At 39.6% G+C, this 17,081-nt stretch overlaps 1 protein-coding gene across 6 annotated transcripts in view; it reads left to right on the forward strand.

The window, feature by feature from the left end:
* TCERG1 (transcription elongation regulator 1) overlaps positions 1-15,834 on the forward strand; it is a 32,069-nt gene extending 16,235 nt beyond the window's left edge. For 3 of the 6 annotated variants that reach the window (XM_026045499.1, XM_026045475.1, XM_026045492.1), the window contains 12 exons: positions 68-228; positions 1,076-1,142; positions 1,663-1,798; positions 2,769-2,858; positions 3,652-3,770; positions 5,914-6,064; positions 10,324-10,488; positions 11,321-11,503; positions 12,383-12,562; positions 13,530-13,613; positions 13,864-13,964; positions 14,738-15,834. In XM_026045499.1, coding sequence (XP_025901284.1) covers positions 68-228; positions 1,076-1,142; positions 1,663-1,798; positions 2,769-2,858; positions 3,652-3,770; positions 5,914-6,064; positions 10,324-10,488; positions 11,321-11,503; positions 12,383-12,562; positions 13,530-13,613; positions 13,864-13,964; positions 14,738-14,939 — 1,639 coding nt within the window. In that variant the 3' untranslated portion in view covers positions 14,940-15,834. Of the gene's footprint in view, positions 1-67; positions 268-1,075; positions 1,143-1,662; positions 1,799-2,768; positions 2,859-3,651; positions 3,771-5,913; positions 6,065-10,323; positions 10,489-11,320; positions 11,504-12,382; positions 12,563-13,529; positions 13,614-13,863; positions 13,965-14,737 lie in introns of all 6 variants that reach the window. The other 3 variants (XM_026045467.1, XM_026045480.1, XM_026045485.1) reach the window with 1 other exon arrangement.
* The last annotated feature ends 1,247 nt before the right edge of the window (positions 15,835-17,081 follow it).

Genomic DNA, 17,081 nt, shown 5'->3' on the forward strand with positions numbered 1-17,081 from the left:
CATCTTTGCATGCAGTAACGTATAGAAAAGGAGTAAAGGCAAAACTAACTGCCTGTTGAATTTTTAGGTGTGTGGTGTGGACTGGTGATGAGCGTGTTTTCTTCTACAACCCAACCACTCGTCTTTCTATGTGGGACCGACCAGATGACCTGATTGGAAGAGCTGATGTGGACAAAATTATTCAAGAGCCTCCCCACAAAAAAGGAATGGAAGAAGGAAAAAAATTTAGTAGGAACAATATGATTGGTTTCTTAAATAAACCAGAATGTAATTTATCATCTATTTTATATTGATTTCTAAAATCAGTAACATTTTAAAAATACAAGAAAGCTGCAAGTCAATATTGAAAATATACATAGCTTTGGAATTTGCCTTGGCTAAATTAGGAAAGCAGGTGACTGCAGATTTACACACTGCTTAGGAAAAACAGTGTTAGAACAATATAGATACTAATAAGTTTAATGAAAAATATGCTCTTAGAAATGTTAGCTGGGTTTAAACAAAAAAAGCTTTTACTGAAAAGAAAAAGAGACTGTTTGCTTTATGAGCAAGAGCAATTATGTTTTAGGGCCAGAAAGGATCTAATCATGAGATATGAATGGGTACTTACAGAAGAGGATTTAATTTGCAGAACATTGACTGGAATACAGTTTCAAATGATATTGATCTTTGGCAGTTGTTCTTCTAAGACTCTGTTCAGAATGAGGCCTTTTTCTGGCATGATATCTAATAAATGGTCCTAGGATGACATGTGGGCTTGTTAGCTGGAGGAGAGCAAAACCTAACTAGGTAATTGGAAGATTCTTATTTGCTTCATTAGGACATTTAGGCTAACATAGCTTTTTCTTGGAAATAAGAGGTCAGTGTTTGTCATTTTAAATACAGAGCTGGCTTCAAGTTCACTAGCTCTGACACCAAATTCTAGTGGTATTTTCTGAAAGTGACTGACGAACATGTGCTGTCCTTCATCAGAATGCACTAATACTACAAGCTGTCTATCCTCTGTTTTGCAGATGTAAGTTACAAACTTGTCATAAAGCTGTAATCTAAAGTACTAATGAAATCTGTTTTACAGTTAGAGAAGAGCATGAATCTGCGGAAGATGCAAATGAAGATGAGCCTATTAAAATTAAAAAGCGCAAGTACGTTTTTTGTGTTTTTTTTTGTTTGTTTCCAATACTAGGTGGTCTGTGCACACTAAATTTTCATTGAAACAATGCCTATGTTGTTGTGTTCAGAAAAAATATATCGTGTTCTGGCATTTCATGTTTTGATGAAGTGTGAAATGTGTGAAAACTCTGAGCTAACTTCTTAGTCGTGGCCTTTTTAGAGGGCCTAGTGATTTTAAACAGGAAGTAAGCTAAGACAACAAGTAATATATAATGCGTTGTATTATATACAACAGACAAGATATCTGAAGGCAAACAGAATCTGTGGTTGTTTTTGGTTTATATGTTGGCACTGAAGTTATTAAAAATACTTTTAATAGCTGTTATCTCTTTCACTTTGAAAATGTTCCTGTGCAAGAAACTTTCCATGACTTGTAAGCCTTTACATTTGAATTGATCTAGTATATCCATTCTGTTCTGATGTAGTTCAGTTTCTAACCTACAGGGTACATACTTGGCTTCTCAAGTTATATATATATATWTTTTTTTTCAGGAAAGATGATAACAAAGATATTGATTCAGAGAAGGAGGCTGCTATGGAGGCTGAAATTAAAGCTGCTCGAGAGAGAGCCATTGTCCCTCTGGAGGCTCGGATGAAACAGTTCAAGGACATGCTTCTGGAAAGAGGGGTCAGAGAAAGAAGTGTGTGTGTGTGTGTGAGTGTGTGTGTACATGTGCATATGAGAGGTTCAGGTAAAAGTCTAATTCTTGGCTAGTTTGGAACCTGCACTGCTTTATGCAAGGAAAACAATCTCATTCTTTGTCTAATTACTTAAGTAATTTAACTTTGTAATTTTGTAAAATCTCATATTTCATAAAAGCTTGCAATTATAGCACAAGTTTGATTTCTGATTAATTGAAATTAACCAGTATCAAGACATTTTTTAGTTACTTTTTTTTTCTTTTTCAATTAAATACCGAGTTGGAAGCTGTAGTTGAAAATAAATTGGAACTGGGCACAACTCATGTGATGTGAGAGAAGCAGCAAGTTCCACTCTAGTCTGTACATTCTTATTGGGATATTCTTAAAGGAGAGATATCCTAAAAATAGGGATACCTGCTTTGAATTGGGCTGTATACATCTATATAATATCTGTGAAAAATGACAGTAGTTCCAGCTACTTGTACAGCTCTTATTTGGTTTCAGAATAACTGGGTTTTATGGGATAGTTTTAATAGAGCTAGTTTAAGATTAGTTTGAACACGTTTCAATCCAGAGATTTGTTTCATAGTGGAATTGTTTTAAGTTCATAACATTTAAGAAAGGCATAGAGCAGGCATGGGATGTAAGAACACAGAATTTCAAGACTATCTTCTGGTGTAGTGATTTTCTTTTTAAAATGTCACACAGTGGTAGTTATTTTAATGAGAATCATTAGGTGTGTATTACTATTCAGAGCTTTTCAGAGCCAATTAGTGTTGCAACTTGCTATGCCAGTTTCCTGCTGCTCTTCATCTATTAGTGATAAAACCTTAAGATTAAGTTTGTCTCCTTTTTCATCAGATGTCCTCCACTTTCAAAGCCAGACTGCATTACTTCTGTGTATTTAAGAAAACTTAATTATCGATCATAAATCTGACTACCTTTTTTAATTAAAGGTCTCTGCTTTCTCAACATGGGAGAAAGAGCTACACAAGATAGTGTTTGATCCTCGTTACTTACTTCTCAATCCGAAAGAAAGAAAACAGGTAAAAGAAGTCAAATTAGCTTCTCTTCTAGACAGAGCTACAACAGGTTTTACCATGTACCTCAGTCCAGTACTTTTTCCTGTTGATCTTCTTAAGTGGTGGATGTTGCAAAGCATTTTTATTATGATTAAGGTTTGTCCAGAAATGGAAAAACCCAACAAGAAGAGAAATAAGTTGGTCGGTTTTATTTTTGTTTTTCTGACTGTTGTAAGATCCGATCACAGTGAGGACTATATGCATGCACATGGGTTGCAAAGACTTGATGAAATGGGGAGAATCTCCAGTATCCTGAAAATGTTAACATAATAAATAATCTTTTTTTTATAAGAAGGAGAGTGAATTCTCACTTTGTTAAAAACATAATTGTTAAGCAAATTCTTTTTTATTATTATGCAAATTCTTACTCTAGAAGCCTTTTTTGTCAGATAGCTATAGGGAAATGGGGAATTTCAGGCATACAGGAAGTGTTTGCTTTCATGAACATATGACACAAAAAAATTAACATCAAGTGAATATACGAAAATAAATAATTCTTTACGGCCCTCAGATTACAGGCTTCGTGCCTTATTTGTGGTAGGCCACAACCATGGTATATTCAACAGAATAGAGAAATTTGTATATCGAAATATAAGGAATTCCCTAATTCTGCTTCCTACTCTGTCTGTCTGTCTGTCTGTAGTGAGATAAAGGGAAATAGGAGAAAATGAAAGAAATGAGATTTTTCTCTCCTCTTTCTTAGAGCTTATGTGGCTTCAGGTTTGTATTTTTATGTCAATGAGTGGTGTTTCTGCAGGTATTTGATCAGTATGTGAAAACCAGAGCAGAAGAGGAGCGCAAAGAGAAGAAAAACAAAATAATGCAGGCCAAGGAGGATTTCAAGAAAATGATGGAAGAAGCAAAGATTAATCCAAGGTAGGAGCTTCTTTCTCATTCATATACAGTGATTTTATTAGAACAAAGTCTATTGGATGGTATTAAGTAGATAACTGTCCGGTTCTTGCCTCTTCCAAAATTGCCACAGAAGAGAGAAAAAGAGATCAGATATCATTAAAATCTCCCTTTGCCTGTTTCTACTTCCCTAAACCATAAAATAATAGAACTTTCAATTTGTTATGTTTTGCATATTCTAAGTCATTTTGAAGAAGTTCCCAGCATGTTGTCTGCATTGCAAGAAAGGCCTCCTATGCCATTGTAAGATTTCTTTAATAACCCGTTTCTCCTTAGGAATATTTCTATGAGAAATACGGGGGAGGGAGGAGAAAAGCGGGGAGAAATAAGGTCCTCTAACAAAACATCAGTTTGGGGGCCTTGGGTGCATTTCCGTGGTTAAAGAATATGTTAACAACAACGTTACAGAATGTTCTGGTTGCTTTAATATACAAATTATTGCATCCCTTTCACATCCAAGTGTACATGCAGTGATAATAGCATAGTGATGACAGTAAATTCATTACCATTTTAAATCTTATTGCTAGGATTGTTTCACAGCTTTCTCGCACACGGTCATGAAATGTCTTCTGCGTTACCAGAGGAGCTCTGAAGCATTCTCTTTCAGCATCTTTTCTCTTACCATGTTTGAACTATTTCATGGTGAAATAACAACTCCTTTTGCTTGTTTCAGCTTAAATTTTTCAGTGACTTAGTTGGAAATCTGATGGAATTCATTGTTTTGCTAATCTTTAAATGACTTCAGATCTGTTTAATAAGCTTATTTAATACACCTGTTTGAAGAAGCTAGACTTTCTGAAGGTAGTAATTTTGACAGTTATAGTTTAAGAAGAATGGAGGTGTTTTAAGAAAAAATAAATAACTGACAAGTTTAACATATTCAGAGACTAACACTGACTGTTCTGCCCTCTTGCAAGCTGAGGAAACGAAAGGTATCTCCAGTGTGTCATATTGGGACTAATTATTATCCAAGTAATGAGGGGGAAGAGGTGGGGAGGCAAATTCCAGTTGAGAGACTATCTTGTCTAATCCTATGCTTTGTCTTCTGTTTTCATTGTTTGTCTAAAGATGTTGCTGTGTTTCTGTGAGTGTCAGACTACTGTTTTTTAAATCATCTATTCCAATCCAACATGCTCGAGAGTTTGTGTTCCACTTCACTTAAACAGCTCTTGTTTCTCAAGGAGCTGTGTATTCACTTTCTGATCTTTCTGAATAAGCAACCCAATTCTCTTCTTTTTCCAATTTACTCTACAGCAACAGGTTGCTGGATTTTCCAAGTTGTTTCCATGCTGTGATGAAAGCACTCATGTGATTACAAGTGTGTCTCTATTCTTTGGGCTGGATTTGCATCAGAGATTGCACAAAACACAATAGTGGGGAGGGTGAGGGGGGTGTTTTTGTTTTTTGAGGTAAGTGACAGATCTGTATCTTTTGCATAACTGAGGTTGGAATTTCATCCAGAAGGTGAGAGGAATTGTCAGGAAAATGCTATAGCTATAATAGGTTGAAAGCCTGATGCTGTTGCTTCTGCACATAATGTTTGAAATATTTTAACTCCTTGTGTTTTAAGATTAGGCAATGCAGTGTTCACTGGAGGAGAAGGTTCTGTTCAGCCGGTGTTCTGTCTTGCTAATGCCAAAATGATGGGTTTTTTTCGTGCACTCTTAGCATGGTTTGGCTGCAAGAGAATGCATGTAAAATTTCAGATTTCACAGCCGTGAAATAAATGCCTGAACAGCCTGGTGGCTGAGCTTTCTAGCCCACAAGAAAATTTCTCTACAGGGTTGTATTTGTTCATTGCTTCTTCTTGGTTGTATTGTAATCTCTTATCTTAAAGCTGCACATTCTGCAGATAGCTATGAAAAAAAAACGTAAGTCTCTGGCAATACTACTTATATGTCTGCCTAAACTTGAATGTCTTCTGTAGTTCACTGGCTGAGCATTTCTATACTGAAAACAGGGTGGATTCTTTTGTTGCTATTGCTGTTGTTGTTTTCTTCCAATTGTTCTCTGGCACATATTCCAGCAGAAGCAGTGATTCTCTGCTGAACCTGCTTCCCAGCAAAAACAGCTCTGCCAAATTAGTTCACTTGCCATTTTGTTGCAGAACTACTTTTAGTGAATTTGCAGCCAAGCATGCTAAAGACTCGAGATTCAAGGCAATTGAAAAGATGAAAGATCGAGAGGCCTTGTTTAATGAGTTTATCACAGCGGCAAGAAAGAAGGAAAAAGAAGATTCGAAGACCAGAGGTGAGAAGGTAAGGTGATTTTTAGTTCCTGCAGTGTGAATGGTGTGAGCTGGAGTGAAATGGGACAAAGCCAGTGCTTCGTTTCCATGTGCCTCTCCTTTCCATAAATGTTTTGCAATGTAAATGCTTCACAGATCTGTATTTGTTTTGTTTTTTTTTCCTAAACTAATGCTTTTAATTTTGCAGGTGTGCTGGCCAGCTATCAAACCATGTAGAATTGTAGTTACTTATACTTGTGAAACTAAGTTTATCTAAATAATTGATGTTAGTGTAGTCTTTATAAGCAAGCGAAGGTGCATTCTTAACTGGAATGATGACTGTTTGTTTGTTTGTTTGTTTGTTTTGAAAAAAATGGTGATATCTTGAAGCATTAAAGGGAAAATGGTACTTGTCCTGTGTGGCTGGAAAACCCAGACCTGACCATTACCTCTCTGTTCTCTCAATGGAGGCAGTGAAATCTCAAAATTCTCTGCTGGCTACTCCATTTAAATTTCAAACAGCTTCCCTAGCTTTTCTTTCCACCTGAAAACTAGCACTTTAGTGACTTCTTAATCTTTCAGTAAACATATCCTATGTATATGCTGCTGCTTATTAGAATTAAAGGTCAGCTATTAAAGATTAATGAATTTGAAATGTCATTTGACCGTACTGTCAATAGTAGGGAGCAAGCTTTCACCGCCGGGAAGCAACTGCCATGGAGGTGACACCAAATAACGATGCCATCAAAATGTGCAGCCGTTTACTTAAACATCCCTGTGTGTTGTGCGAATGGAGAAAATAACCTCTAAAGAGTAATCATTTTTGACCTTTTAAAGTCTGCAATATTTATTCTGTGGTAAAAAGATAATGTAAACTTCACTTACCAAGAATCCTTCCAGAAGAGAGAGAGATGCTCAGTAGCATGCTAGATTTGGGAACAATTTGGTTATTGAGTGAGTTCTGCACAATTGTTGTTGAGACTCTGTGCTCGGGTCTTCTAACTGGATTCTGCATTCTCAGTTTTTGTTTGTTTGTTTTTTTACTTTTGGCCTATTGCTGATAGTTTCAACAAATGATTGTGCTTTACAGAGAATTGATTTTCTTGAAAACTAACTAGATTTTTACCCAGTGTTAGAATTACAAATATAGATTTTTAAAGCATTCTTGCAGATTACACATGGTCTAGTTGAATGTAAATACTTGTTTTACTTTGATATTGCATGATTTTTCTAAAGTTGAAAATTAAGAAAAAATGTTTGTTTGCTTTTGAAATAATGTTTTTTTTCTCCCAAAGCCTTTTGTAACCATTTTATGTATTCTGTTTTATAACAAGTGGATAGACATTACAGTTATGTGCTGTGCGGCCTGTCAATCAGTTCAGTCTGACAGCTGTCAATCACTGACACGCAAATATTATGGGATTCCCTAGTGAGGAAAGAATTGGTATCTCTGTGTGGTGACTTTAGCCTCCCGCAGTTCCGGTACTTTACATTTTTTTAGTTTTTTTCCTTGTGAAGTGATGACAGTTGTACCTACAATGTGTTAACTGCAAAAAAAAAAAAAGTCTAAATACATCTGAAATATTTTCAATCTTATTTTCTTTCATTTTAAAAGTATTTAAAACCTTAAAAAAAATAAGGCATTTAACTTGAAGCTTTCTCAGTCTGTTTAAAAAATCTAAATTATTTGTTTAAGGAGGATCAACTTTACAGAAATCTTTAATGTAAGGGTCTTAAAAACATCTTGCTTCAATCTTGCTTCATTTATATATGACTTCCTGGAGGGTGGTGGAGCAGCTGGCTTTTCACCTGGTTTTCTTTAGTCATTTGGATGTTTTCAGGGAGTAAATAGAATTTAATGCTTGTCACTGGAAAGAGAGCGCAGTATGTGTTGGTTTGATCCTGCAAGGGAACCCGCCTTGAGCTGGTRGCTGACACAGTCACTCACACACCCAGGACATGGTATCGTTCCATGTTCTCCGCATGAACAAAACCAGCATACAGGAACAAATSCCCGCTTTATGTAGATTTAATAAAATGTTCAATTGCAAATGCATTTTGTAACCCACTTTGCTGTTTACTGTCATTATCCCGTGTCAGGATTTCCTTATAATACAGAAACTTACATATTATTTTTCTTAGGATACTTGTCATGGTTTTAGGATATATTAAGCTTGTAACATCATAAAACTGTAATCTTAAAAGATTGGCAAGCTGTTTTTGACTTTTTTTATGTTCTCTCATAATTTATGTTGGAAATCCTAACTGTAATGCTTGTGCTAGGTGCAGTGTGGTTGAAAGACACTTTCAACTGAAGTTAAGCCCGTGCTGTAAGAGCATTAAGGGTCTGAAAGTGGTGTTGCAGGGAATGCTCAGTCAGTCATCAGTAGAACAGCAGCTGGGCAAAGGGAGCCGCTGTTGCGGAGCAGCAGCGCTGCTGGCACTGCTGTGGAACTGCTTCCTACCCCTTGCATCCCTCTCCGATGCATTTGGGGTCTAGTTGCAGCTAGTGCTGAGGTACGTCCAGCAGTGTTGTGGCTACATGCATATTTTTAAATCTCGTTTTCCATGTTTTAAAAGATATCTTGCATATGCACATATGATTTGCACAGTAAGCATGTGTACAAATGTGCTTCTGTGCAAACTTTGAGACACCCTTACTTTATAGACTTCTGTAGTAACATCTGGGAATTATTTGATTTATTTTAAATCAAATATTATACCATGGCTTAGAAAGCTTCATATTGCTGATRCTGCATGCATGTTTTAAGATGTTTTAAAGTAACATTCTTAATCTTAAAATGAGTAAATGATTTGCCTAGCATTTATTTATTTAAGGAAAAGTGATAGTGCTGTCGATAGAGTGACTTCTCCACTGATACAGTTACTTTCTAATCTCTCTTTACTATCTTAATCTTTCTGAGATAGTAAAGAAAAAGATCTTTAAAGCCTTTTGCACTTGTGTTTTAAATATTGCAAAGAGCTAGAATTATCAGTGGTTAAGCCTGCAGAATGTTGGTTCTAATCCTTACTTCATTCCTAATGTGCTGTAACCAAACACATGTTTTTAGAGACTCGGGATGTGACAGTATGGTGGGAAGCCAGAGTAGGAGAGACCTGTCCATCTGTTCTCTTCCTTTAGGAACCTCTGTGCTTTAGAGCTGAGTTGGTTTGGGGGAGGGTTGTTTTGTTTTGTTTTTAACAGATGAGCTGAATAGCAAAACGGGCTGCCAAGCAGTCCCCGCTCCGTTTTCCCACCAGTCTGCTGCAGTGGAGGTCCCCGTTTCCTGGGTCGGCGGGTTGGGATGCTGYGAGGGCAGCGTGCTCAGCCGTGCCCGTGGTGTCCCCGCGCCCCGCTGGGTTCCAGCCCCCAGCAAGGGGGCTACCCTCCCCCTGCTTCAGAAGGGTGCACGCTCGAGTGCCAGACCAGGCTTGTGCAGCACGAAGTGCTGGGAATAACAACGGGAAACTGGGCAGGCCCTGGAGCGCTCACAGCACCAAGGGAGCTCGTTGCCCCAGAGAGACATGCAGCAAGGGCCCAGTCCCTGCTTTGCCCGTGCTGCATTTCGGAGCTGCAAGCAAAGTGCCGTGGTGCTAGTGTCAGTTCAAGATCAGCAACTAGCAGAGCAGATCCTCTGCCAGCCCTGCACAGTGCTGCTCTTAACAGGGTGTTGGCATGCCATTCCCCACTTCAAAACGTAGACTAAAAAATTTAACTAAGCTTTTCCTGTATTTACGTATCCATTTAAAAGTCATTATTTAATTACTGTATGTGGATGTCCCCTTATTAGATAGAACCATCTTTCTAAGGCTTGGCTATTTATTGACAGACCTGAATATTTACCTCTGTTCATTCATACTCAGAGAATGAATCCATAAAATTCTTGATCTGCTTAAATTGTATAGCTGTTGTGAAATTAGGTAATGTAAAATCATTAACTTGATGCTTTGATCTATAAAAGCTCAAAAAAGAAACTTAAATTGAAGTAAAATAATCTATACTGATGAAACGTGCTTTTAAAAAAAAGCTCATCTCAGATTTAGCAGATCTTCCTAATGTATCTGCTTTAACAAAATTGTCCCAAAGAGGACCTGAATCTTAGACATGCCTATCTCATGCCTATCTAATTCAGAGTTCTAGGATATTTTTTCTAAGTTGTAATGGTATGTAGTAATATAACTTCCCTCTGTTGGAGGTAAGTTGATTTTTTTTTCCTGAAAGTAAACTGCTAGATAGCAAAACCTTTCTCAAGTCCTGTTGTCTGTCTTCCTGTTGTGTGTGTGAAATAGATCAAAATGGACTTCTTTGAACTGCTGGCTAATCACCACCTGGACAGTCAGTCTCGCTGGAGCAAAGTGAAGGACAAAGTAGAGACTGACCCTCGTTACAAAGCAGTGGACAGCTCTTCACAAAGGGAAGACCTTTTCAAACAGTACATTGAAAAAATAGCTAAGGTATGTGTGCCACACTTGGAAATATCCCCTTGCTCCTTCAGTTGTTCACATCAGTATTATCAGTGAACAGTTGTTCACGTAAAGTATTAACTAAATAGAAAGTAGATGAATAGTGCTTCAGCTCTTTACCAAAGAGAATGCTGTACCACAGCCATTATAGGTAGATGTATTGCTGAGTGAACGCTTAATACTTGTGCTATCCCTTGTGCTATTGCTACTACGGCTGCAAATGTTTGTGGTGCACGTGTGCCTACGTATATGTAGGTGTATGTGTTGGGGAATTTATCTAGCAAAGCAGGAAAGGCAGGGACTGCTCCATAGCTCTTAGCTAGAAAACTTGGGAAGTGCACACACCACACTGGTTGCTTCCAAGCAGAATGGACATTGGTTTTTCTGTTATTCCTTCCGTCTCAAACTGATATTGCTACCTTCTTCTCCCAGTGAATTAATGGTTGAAGTTAAATGTAGTCAAATAAATACTGTAGTAACAGCACTGCAGAATTATTTAGTTATTACACATATGGAACATGCTCCCAAGAATGATTGCTCTGTGAGCCAGCATTGTGACCAAAAGTCCCTTTCCTCAGTGTAAACCCTATAATACTTCTAATACTGTAACATAGCTGTGAAAGCAGGGTGATTTTTTTTTAATCCATAGATCTCAAACCACTTTATGAAGTAGCTAGACTCAAGAGTGTGTTATTCCAAAATGCCCTTAGTGTGATAATACGGGGTAATATATTTTTTAATCCTTTAATTTACTAACTGCCCAGTAAAAATGTGAAAGGTGTCATCTTACTGTTTTTATTGAGAAAATGTTTTTATATTTTAGAATTTAGATTCTGAAAAAGAAAAGGAGCTCGAAAGACAAGCTCGCATTGAGGCAAGTTTGCGTGAACGAGAAAGGGAAGTTCAGAAAGCTCGTTCTGAACAAACCAAGGAAATTGATAGAGAGCGTGAGCAGCACAAACGGGAAGAAGCTATCCAGAATTTCAAAGCGCTTCTATCTGACATGGTAAGACCTGACTAGCTTTCTCCTTCTAGAAACTTTTCAGTATATGTTTTTTAATTGGTGACTGTATAGGAGCTTTTCAGCATTTGTAGTGAAGTACATGTGGAAGAAACTGTATCTTTTCTTTTTTGTCCTCGGGAGTTTCACTGTGATTGAAAGAAAGTGCTTTGCTGCCRGGGTCAGTATTTTGCAGTGCTGCTGCAGAGTATCACTGGTTATGGCAGTGGTTTGGTGGGTTTGCTGTTTTGTTTGTTTTGTTTTGACATGGTACTGGAAGTCTTTGCACATCCATTGAAAATTATGCTGAGCATTAGGAATTCCCTCACTAATTTAAGGTTTTTCCTTCATCCTGCTCCAGACCTGGTGTCTTCATCTTGCTCGTTCTGTGTTGTTCTGTTTGCTCTGTTCCACTAGTTGAGCTAACCTGTGAGACAGCAGTTGCTGTTGGTGCGTATCGTGCTCTAAGAACATAAATGGTTTGCTACTGGTCTCATGTATAGCTAGTAACAGAGGGGTGCTCTTTGCATTAAAACAAAGTGCTGGGAAGCTCCCAGTGACTCTTCATGAATAGTTATCCCACAGGCGGCCTTCCCAGGGTCCTGCTGGGTAAGATGGTATGTTGTGCATTGTGGAGGAGGGTGCTGGAGATCTTTTTCTTGAAAGCAAGCAAGCAATAACCAGGTCAGTGGGATATCTCTGCATTTGAGCAGATGCAAAGTAATTCTGTGTGCCATTGCTTGTTTAGTAGTTATAGGAAAGCTGCCATAGTCTCTTAGATTTCTTTTTTCTTGTTTTAATTAACATAAAAAGTAAGAATTGTGCAAGAATTATTGGTGTCCCACAGAAGGAAGTATTTTAAAAAAATATTTTCTCTTATTTCAGGTGCGTTCTTCAGATGTGTCATGGTCTGATACCAGAAGGACTCTCCGCAAGGATCATCGGTGGGAATCTGGCTCCCTGCTAGAAAGAGAAGAAAAGGAGAAGCTTTTTAATGAGCACATTGAGGCACTTACCAAAAAGAAGCGGGAGCACTTCAGGCAGCTTCTGGATGAAACGTCAGCGGTAAGAGCTGCATGTACTCGAACTTCACATCSTGTTTGGTCAGCCACTGTCATTTGTCTTTCTCTGCATTTCTGTCGCATAAGCAGAATAATTTTTCCTTGGGCCCCTTTACTTGCTTCACCACTACAGCATACCAGAACGCGTGCAGGGTGTTTTCTTACCTGTTTATCTTGGGTGTTACTTGTTTGGCATTTAGTTGATTCATACTTGATCTTTGGTGATTATTTCTTAAAATCTCATGCAAGATGTTGTATTTCTTGATATCTTTTTTTACTAATGATATCTTGCTCTTTCAAATATCCCATATGTTTGTCTTAATAAGTATCTGTAAATAAACTTACAAGTCTTTCTGTCTTGATACTCCCCTGTTTCATCTTGTGCTACTGAAACTGAACTTCTGTTCTATAAATGCTATGGAAAAACTATCACCCCTTCTATGTTGTGGAGTTTTAGTGAGTCTTGCTCTTTTTTTAATCATGTTCCAAATTCACTCAGCTTTCTTTAACACGAAGTTTTAATGTCGTGTATGTTTTTACTGTGTTAGTTAAAAGTGCTGAGAATATCAATTGCATTTGTAGTGCACCAGAATAGAATGATGGGAATGTAACTTCGCAGCAGGTCTTTATAGGTGATTTTGAACAGCATATCTGTATGTGTAATTATATACCAGGAAAAAGTTGGAATAATATCTGTGAGGATTAGGGTTTGAAAATGCCATCTCAAAAATAAATAAATACATAAGCCAGCATAAAAAGGAAAATGTACAATCATCTAATTAAAATTATTAAAATAGTAGTAGAAGTTTTTAAAACAACACTTCAAAGTTGCTGTATTTTAACTTGTTTCGCTGTGCTTGGGAGATGGAAAAAAAAACGCTTCAGATGTAATGACATTTACATTTTTGTTCATAGAATCTAATGATTTTCTTGTGTTGGTTCTTTTTAACTGATTTTAATTCTTTTGAAAGATAACTTTGACATCAACATGGAAAGAAGTGAAAAAAATCATTAAAGAAGATCCGAGATGCATTAAATTTTCTTCCAGTGATAGGGTAAGAGTTTTGTGTTACTGTTGCTAACTGTTAACCTTGTGCAGGATACAGAGAAAGAAAAAAGTTGGTGGTTTCTGGAGCAGTCTCTGCTGATTTATGAAGTCTTTTTTTAAAATCAAAAATAAGAGAAAAAAATGAAAAACACAATTAACACATAATCMCTGTTTATATTCACTGTGCTCGGTTCCATGAGGTAGTTAATCTGTAGAATTTAGGTGTTCAGTATTTTAAGCTTGTCTTTTTCTTTCAGAAAAAACAAAGGGAATTTGAGGAGTACATTAGAGACAAATATATTACTGCCAAAGCTGACTTCCGGACGCTATTGAAAGAGACCAAATTTATAACATACAGGTGTGTATCATAATGTTAATGAAGACTTTTTATTGTATTTTCCATATGAATGGCAGCAAGCTTTTCCTCTGTTAACACAGTTAAGAGTATCGGGTAAGCACAGTTTGGTGTCAGCATTACATTTTTTAACATAACAGAACATGTCCAAAAAAATTGCAGTGGATAAAGGTGTCTCGATTTTATCTTGACATTTTTGCTCAAGCTACAAACAAAATCAAGCTAACACAATTGTCTTGGTTTTATAGTCATATTCAGTGTATTCCAAACCATCAGGTATTAAACTGATCCCACAGCAAGCTTGGACCAGCTTTCGTGTTTATATTGGCCCTTGCTTTAGACTTAGGAGGAACTGATACCAAGGTGAGGCCTCTGTTCCAGGAGTTGAGAGTGCAGAGCAAAGGAATATTGGCCATGTGGAAATCTGTAATAAAAATAATTTATTAGGTTTTTGTGGGAGAGTTTCAGTAAAAGGGTTTTACATGCAAGCATAATGATTAATTAGCACTAGTAGTGGCAGCAAACATCATTTCCTGTGCCTAGATAGTGTTTTTGATGTGACTAGTCTTGACCTAAAGGGACATCTTCCTGGCTGAGAAGGTGCAGAGCCAAGGGCACCTCTCCTTGGCTTGGTTTTCCCATGGATTCTGCGGGCACTTGGTTAGGGCCAGAGCAGCCTCTGTGAGCCCGTGCCAGCCACTCTGGGAAGAGGCAGATCCCTGGCGCGTTCCCTGGGTTTTCCTGTGTCAGATGGTAATGCTTATACTTGCTTTCAGATCCAAAAAGTTGATCCAGGAGTCAGATCAGCACCTGAAGGATGTAGAGAAGATTTTGCAGAATGACAAGCGGTACCTGGTACTCGACTGCGTGCCAGAGGAGAGACGCAAACTGATCGTGTCCTACGTAGATGACCTGGACCGTAGAGGTCCGCCTCCACCTCCCACAGCCTCAGAGCCCACGAGACGAACAACAAAATAATTATGGAATACCCTTTAAGCCAAGGGTATCTGGTAATTCAAAAAAGCTTGCATGAGCCATCTGTCAGGTTTATACATATACATTACCGTGAATATATTGCAAAACCATCTGAGGAGCAGCGGAAGAAGCAGCATTTGTGAACATGAAATGGTCTCTGTAAAAGGAGAACATCAAAGATATCCCTGATTTTCTTTGTGGGGCTTGACTGACAAATCAATCCCCACGCATGGGCTGCGTCTCGTCCCTTCGGCCCTCGCGCCATGAGGGGTCTGTGTACGAGACGTGGGGCCCGTGTGTCGGGAGGCAGCCGTGCGGCTGCGCGTGCCTGTGTACAGGGGGGTTGTGCCTGTAGCCGCAGCCTCCCCGGCCGTGCTCCCTGCTGAGGAGGTGAGACGCTCTCCCAGAGCTTCAGTTATTGATCACCCAAGACCATGTTCTGGAAACACAAGTCCTCATTCTCTTTCCTGTTTTCACCTTTGTAAATGGAGCTAAATCCATTAAAGTCAGAGTTACAGCTGTGTGAGAGGAGAATTAGGACTACAGAGACCAAATTAAATTTGTTCACAGATGTGCTTTGTTCCCTGYCCTGTTTCATGAATTAGAAATGAAATCAGGTTGCTCTGCCCAAGTGAAGATCTGTCTAATAATTTTTACTCAAAGTCGGAAACACTTGGTAAATAACAGTGGTTACCAGAACAGAACAGGACGGTTGTACAAACACTTTTATTTACGATAAAGTGATCTTTACATACTTCTGGATTAGACTGTGGATTTCCCTTCTGGGCAATTCTTGTAAACTATACTCCTGTTTTGAATGTTGAACTTGTGTTTCTAAAGTTTAATTTTGAAATGTTGGGATTGTTCAGTTTATGTATTTGAACTACAATAAACCAACCCTTTTTATATATGGATTGTACAGTCCTAATACTAGTTTTTGTTAAAGTTTGTTAGCTGTGAATTTAAGAGTAAAGCAAGCACAACCTAGGCCCTGTAGCCAAAATTTGGGGCTGTTTGGCAGAACAGCTCTTGCGATGCTGTGTAACAGCAAATTCCACGTCATCAACAGCCTTTGGATGGGCATATAGCAGCAGCTGGGTGCCACACAGTTACCTGCAAATCACATTTCACCATTTCTGTAGTTTAGCTGTTCAGTCTTGTTAAATGTTATTTTAGGGAGGGTGGCCTCTGCATATTTCCTTGCATATATTTATCCAGCCTCTGGCATTGTTCTCTTCCTCTGTCCTGTGGCTGGCGAGGGTTGGGGTCGGTTCCTGTGCATGCCTGGGGTTGCCCCTCGCCCTGGCTGGAGCCTCATGCTGCCCCGTTCCCGTGGCCCCAGGCCGCGGGGTTGGACTTGCCGGGGAATGGGACTCCCCTGGGGGTGGTGCCGGGAATGGGGCTCCCCCGGGGATGGAGGGCCGGGGAACGGGGCTCCCCCGGGGATGGAGGGCCGGGGAACGGGGCTCCCCCGGGGATGGTGCCGGGAATGGGGCTCCCCCGGGGATGGTGCCGGGAATGGGGCTCTCCCGGGGATGGAGGGCCCGGCTCTGGCCGCAGCGCTGGGGCAGGGGAGGCGCTGGGGTGAGGGCAGCTCGCAGGACACACCACGGCCTCCTCGGGTTCAGCAAAACCTCCCCTGGCTTTGCTGTGTGACAGCCGGGGCCGGCACAGCCACCCTGGTCCCTGCGTAAGTGCTGAGCTGGGGAAGGCCCCAGCCAGGGACAGTTCCACTTCTTTTAGGAAATCAGCCCCTCCATTATCACAATTTCCCCAACAACAAATTCCATTATTTGGAATAATGTCAAATGCCAGAGAGCTTGGGCATGCCTGATTAAGGCAAATTTTATTGGTTCACATGTGCAAACAGCCTYGGACACAGGGAGCACGGCACGAGGGGCGAGGAGCTGTCCCACAGAAAGGCGGCTGTGGTAGGTGCCACGGATGGTAGATGCCACGGAGGGCGCAGGCCAGGGACGGTGCATGCCCTGGAGGGTGCAGGCCGCGCTGGTAGATGTCCGGGCCGCGTCAGCTCGTGGAGGAACAACGGTCCCGCAAGAGGCGCTGCGGAGCCACCAAGTGTCCCTCAGCCCCCGCGCCCCTCGGCCGGGCGCCGCGATCCGGCCCCGGGGCCCGGTCGGCAGC

The sequence above is a fragment of the Nothoprocta perdicaria genome, unplaced genomic scaffold (genome assembly GCF_003342845.1).
Source record: "Nothoprocta perdicaria isolate Ctin4 unplaced genomic scaffold, notPer1 scaffold_107, whole genome shotgun sequence".
In the NCBI taxonomy this organism is placed as follows: domain Eukaryota; kingdom Metazoa; phylum Chordata; class Aves; order Tinamiformes; family Tinamidae; genus Nothoprocta; species Nothoprocta perdicaria.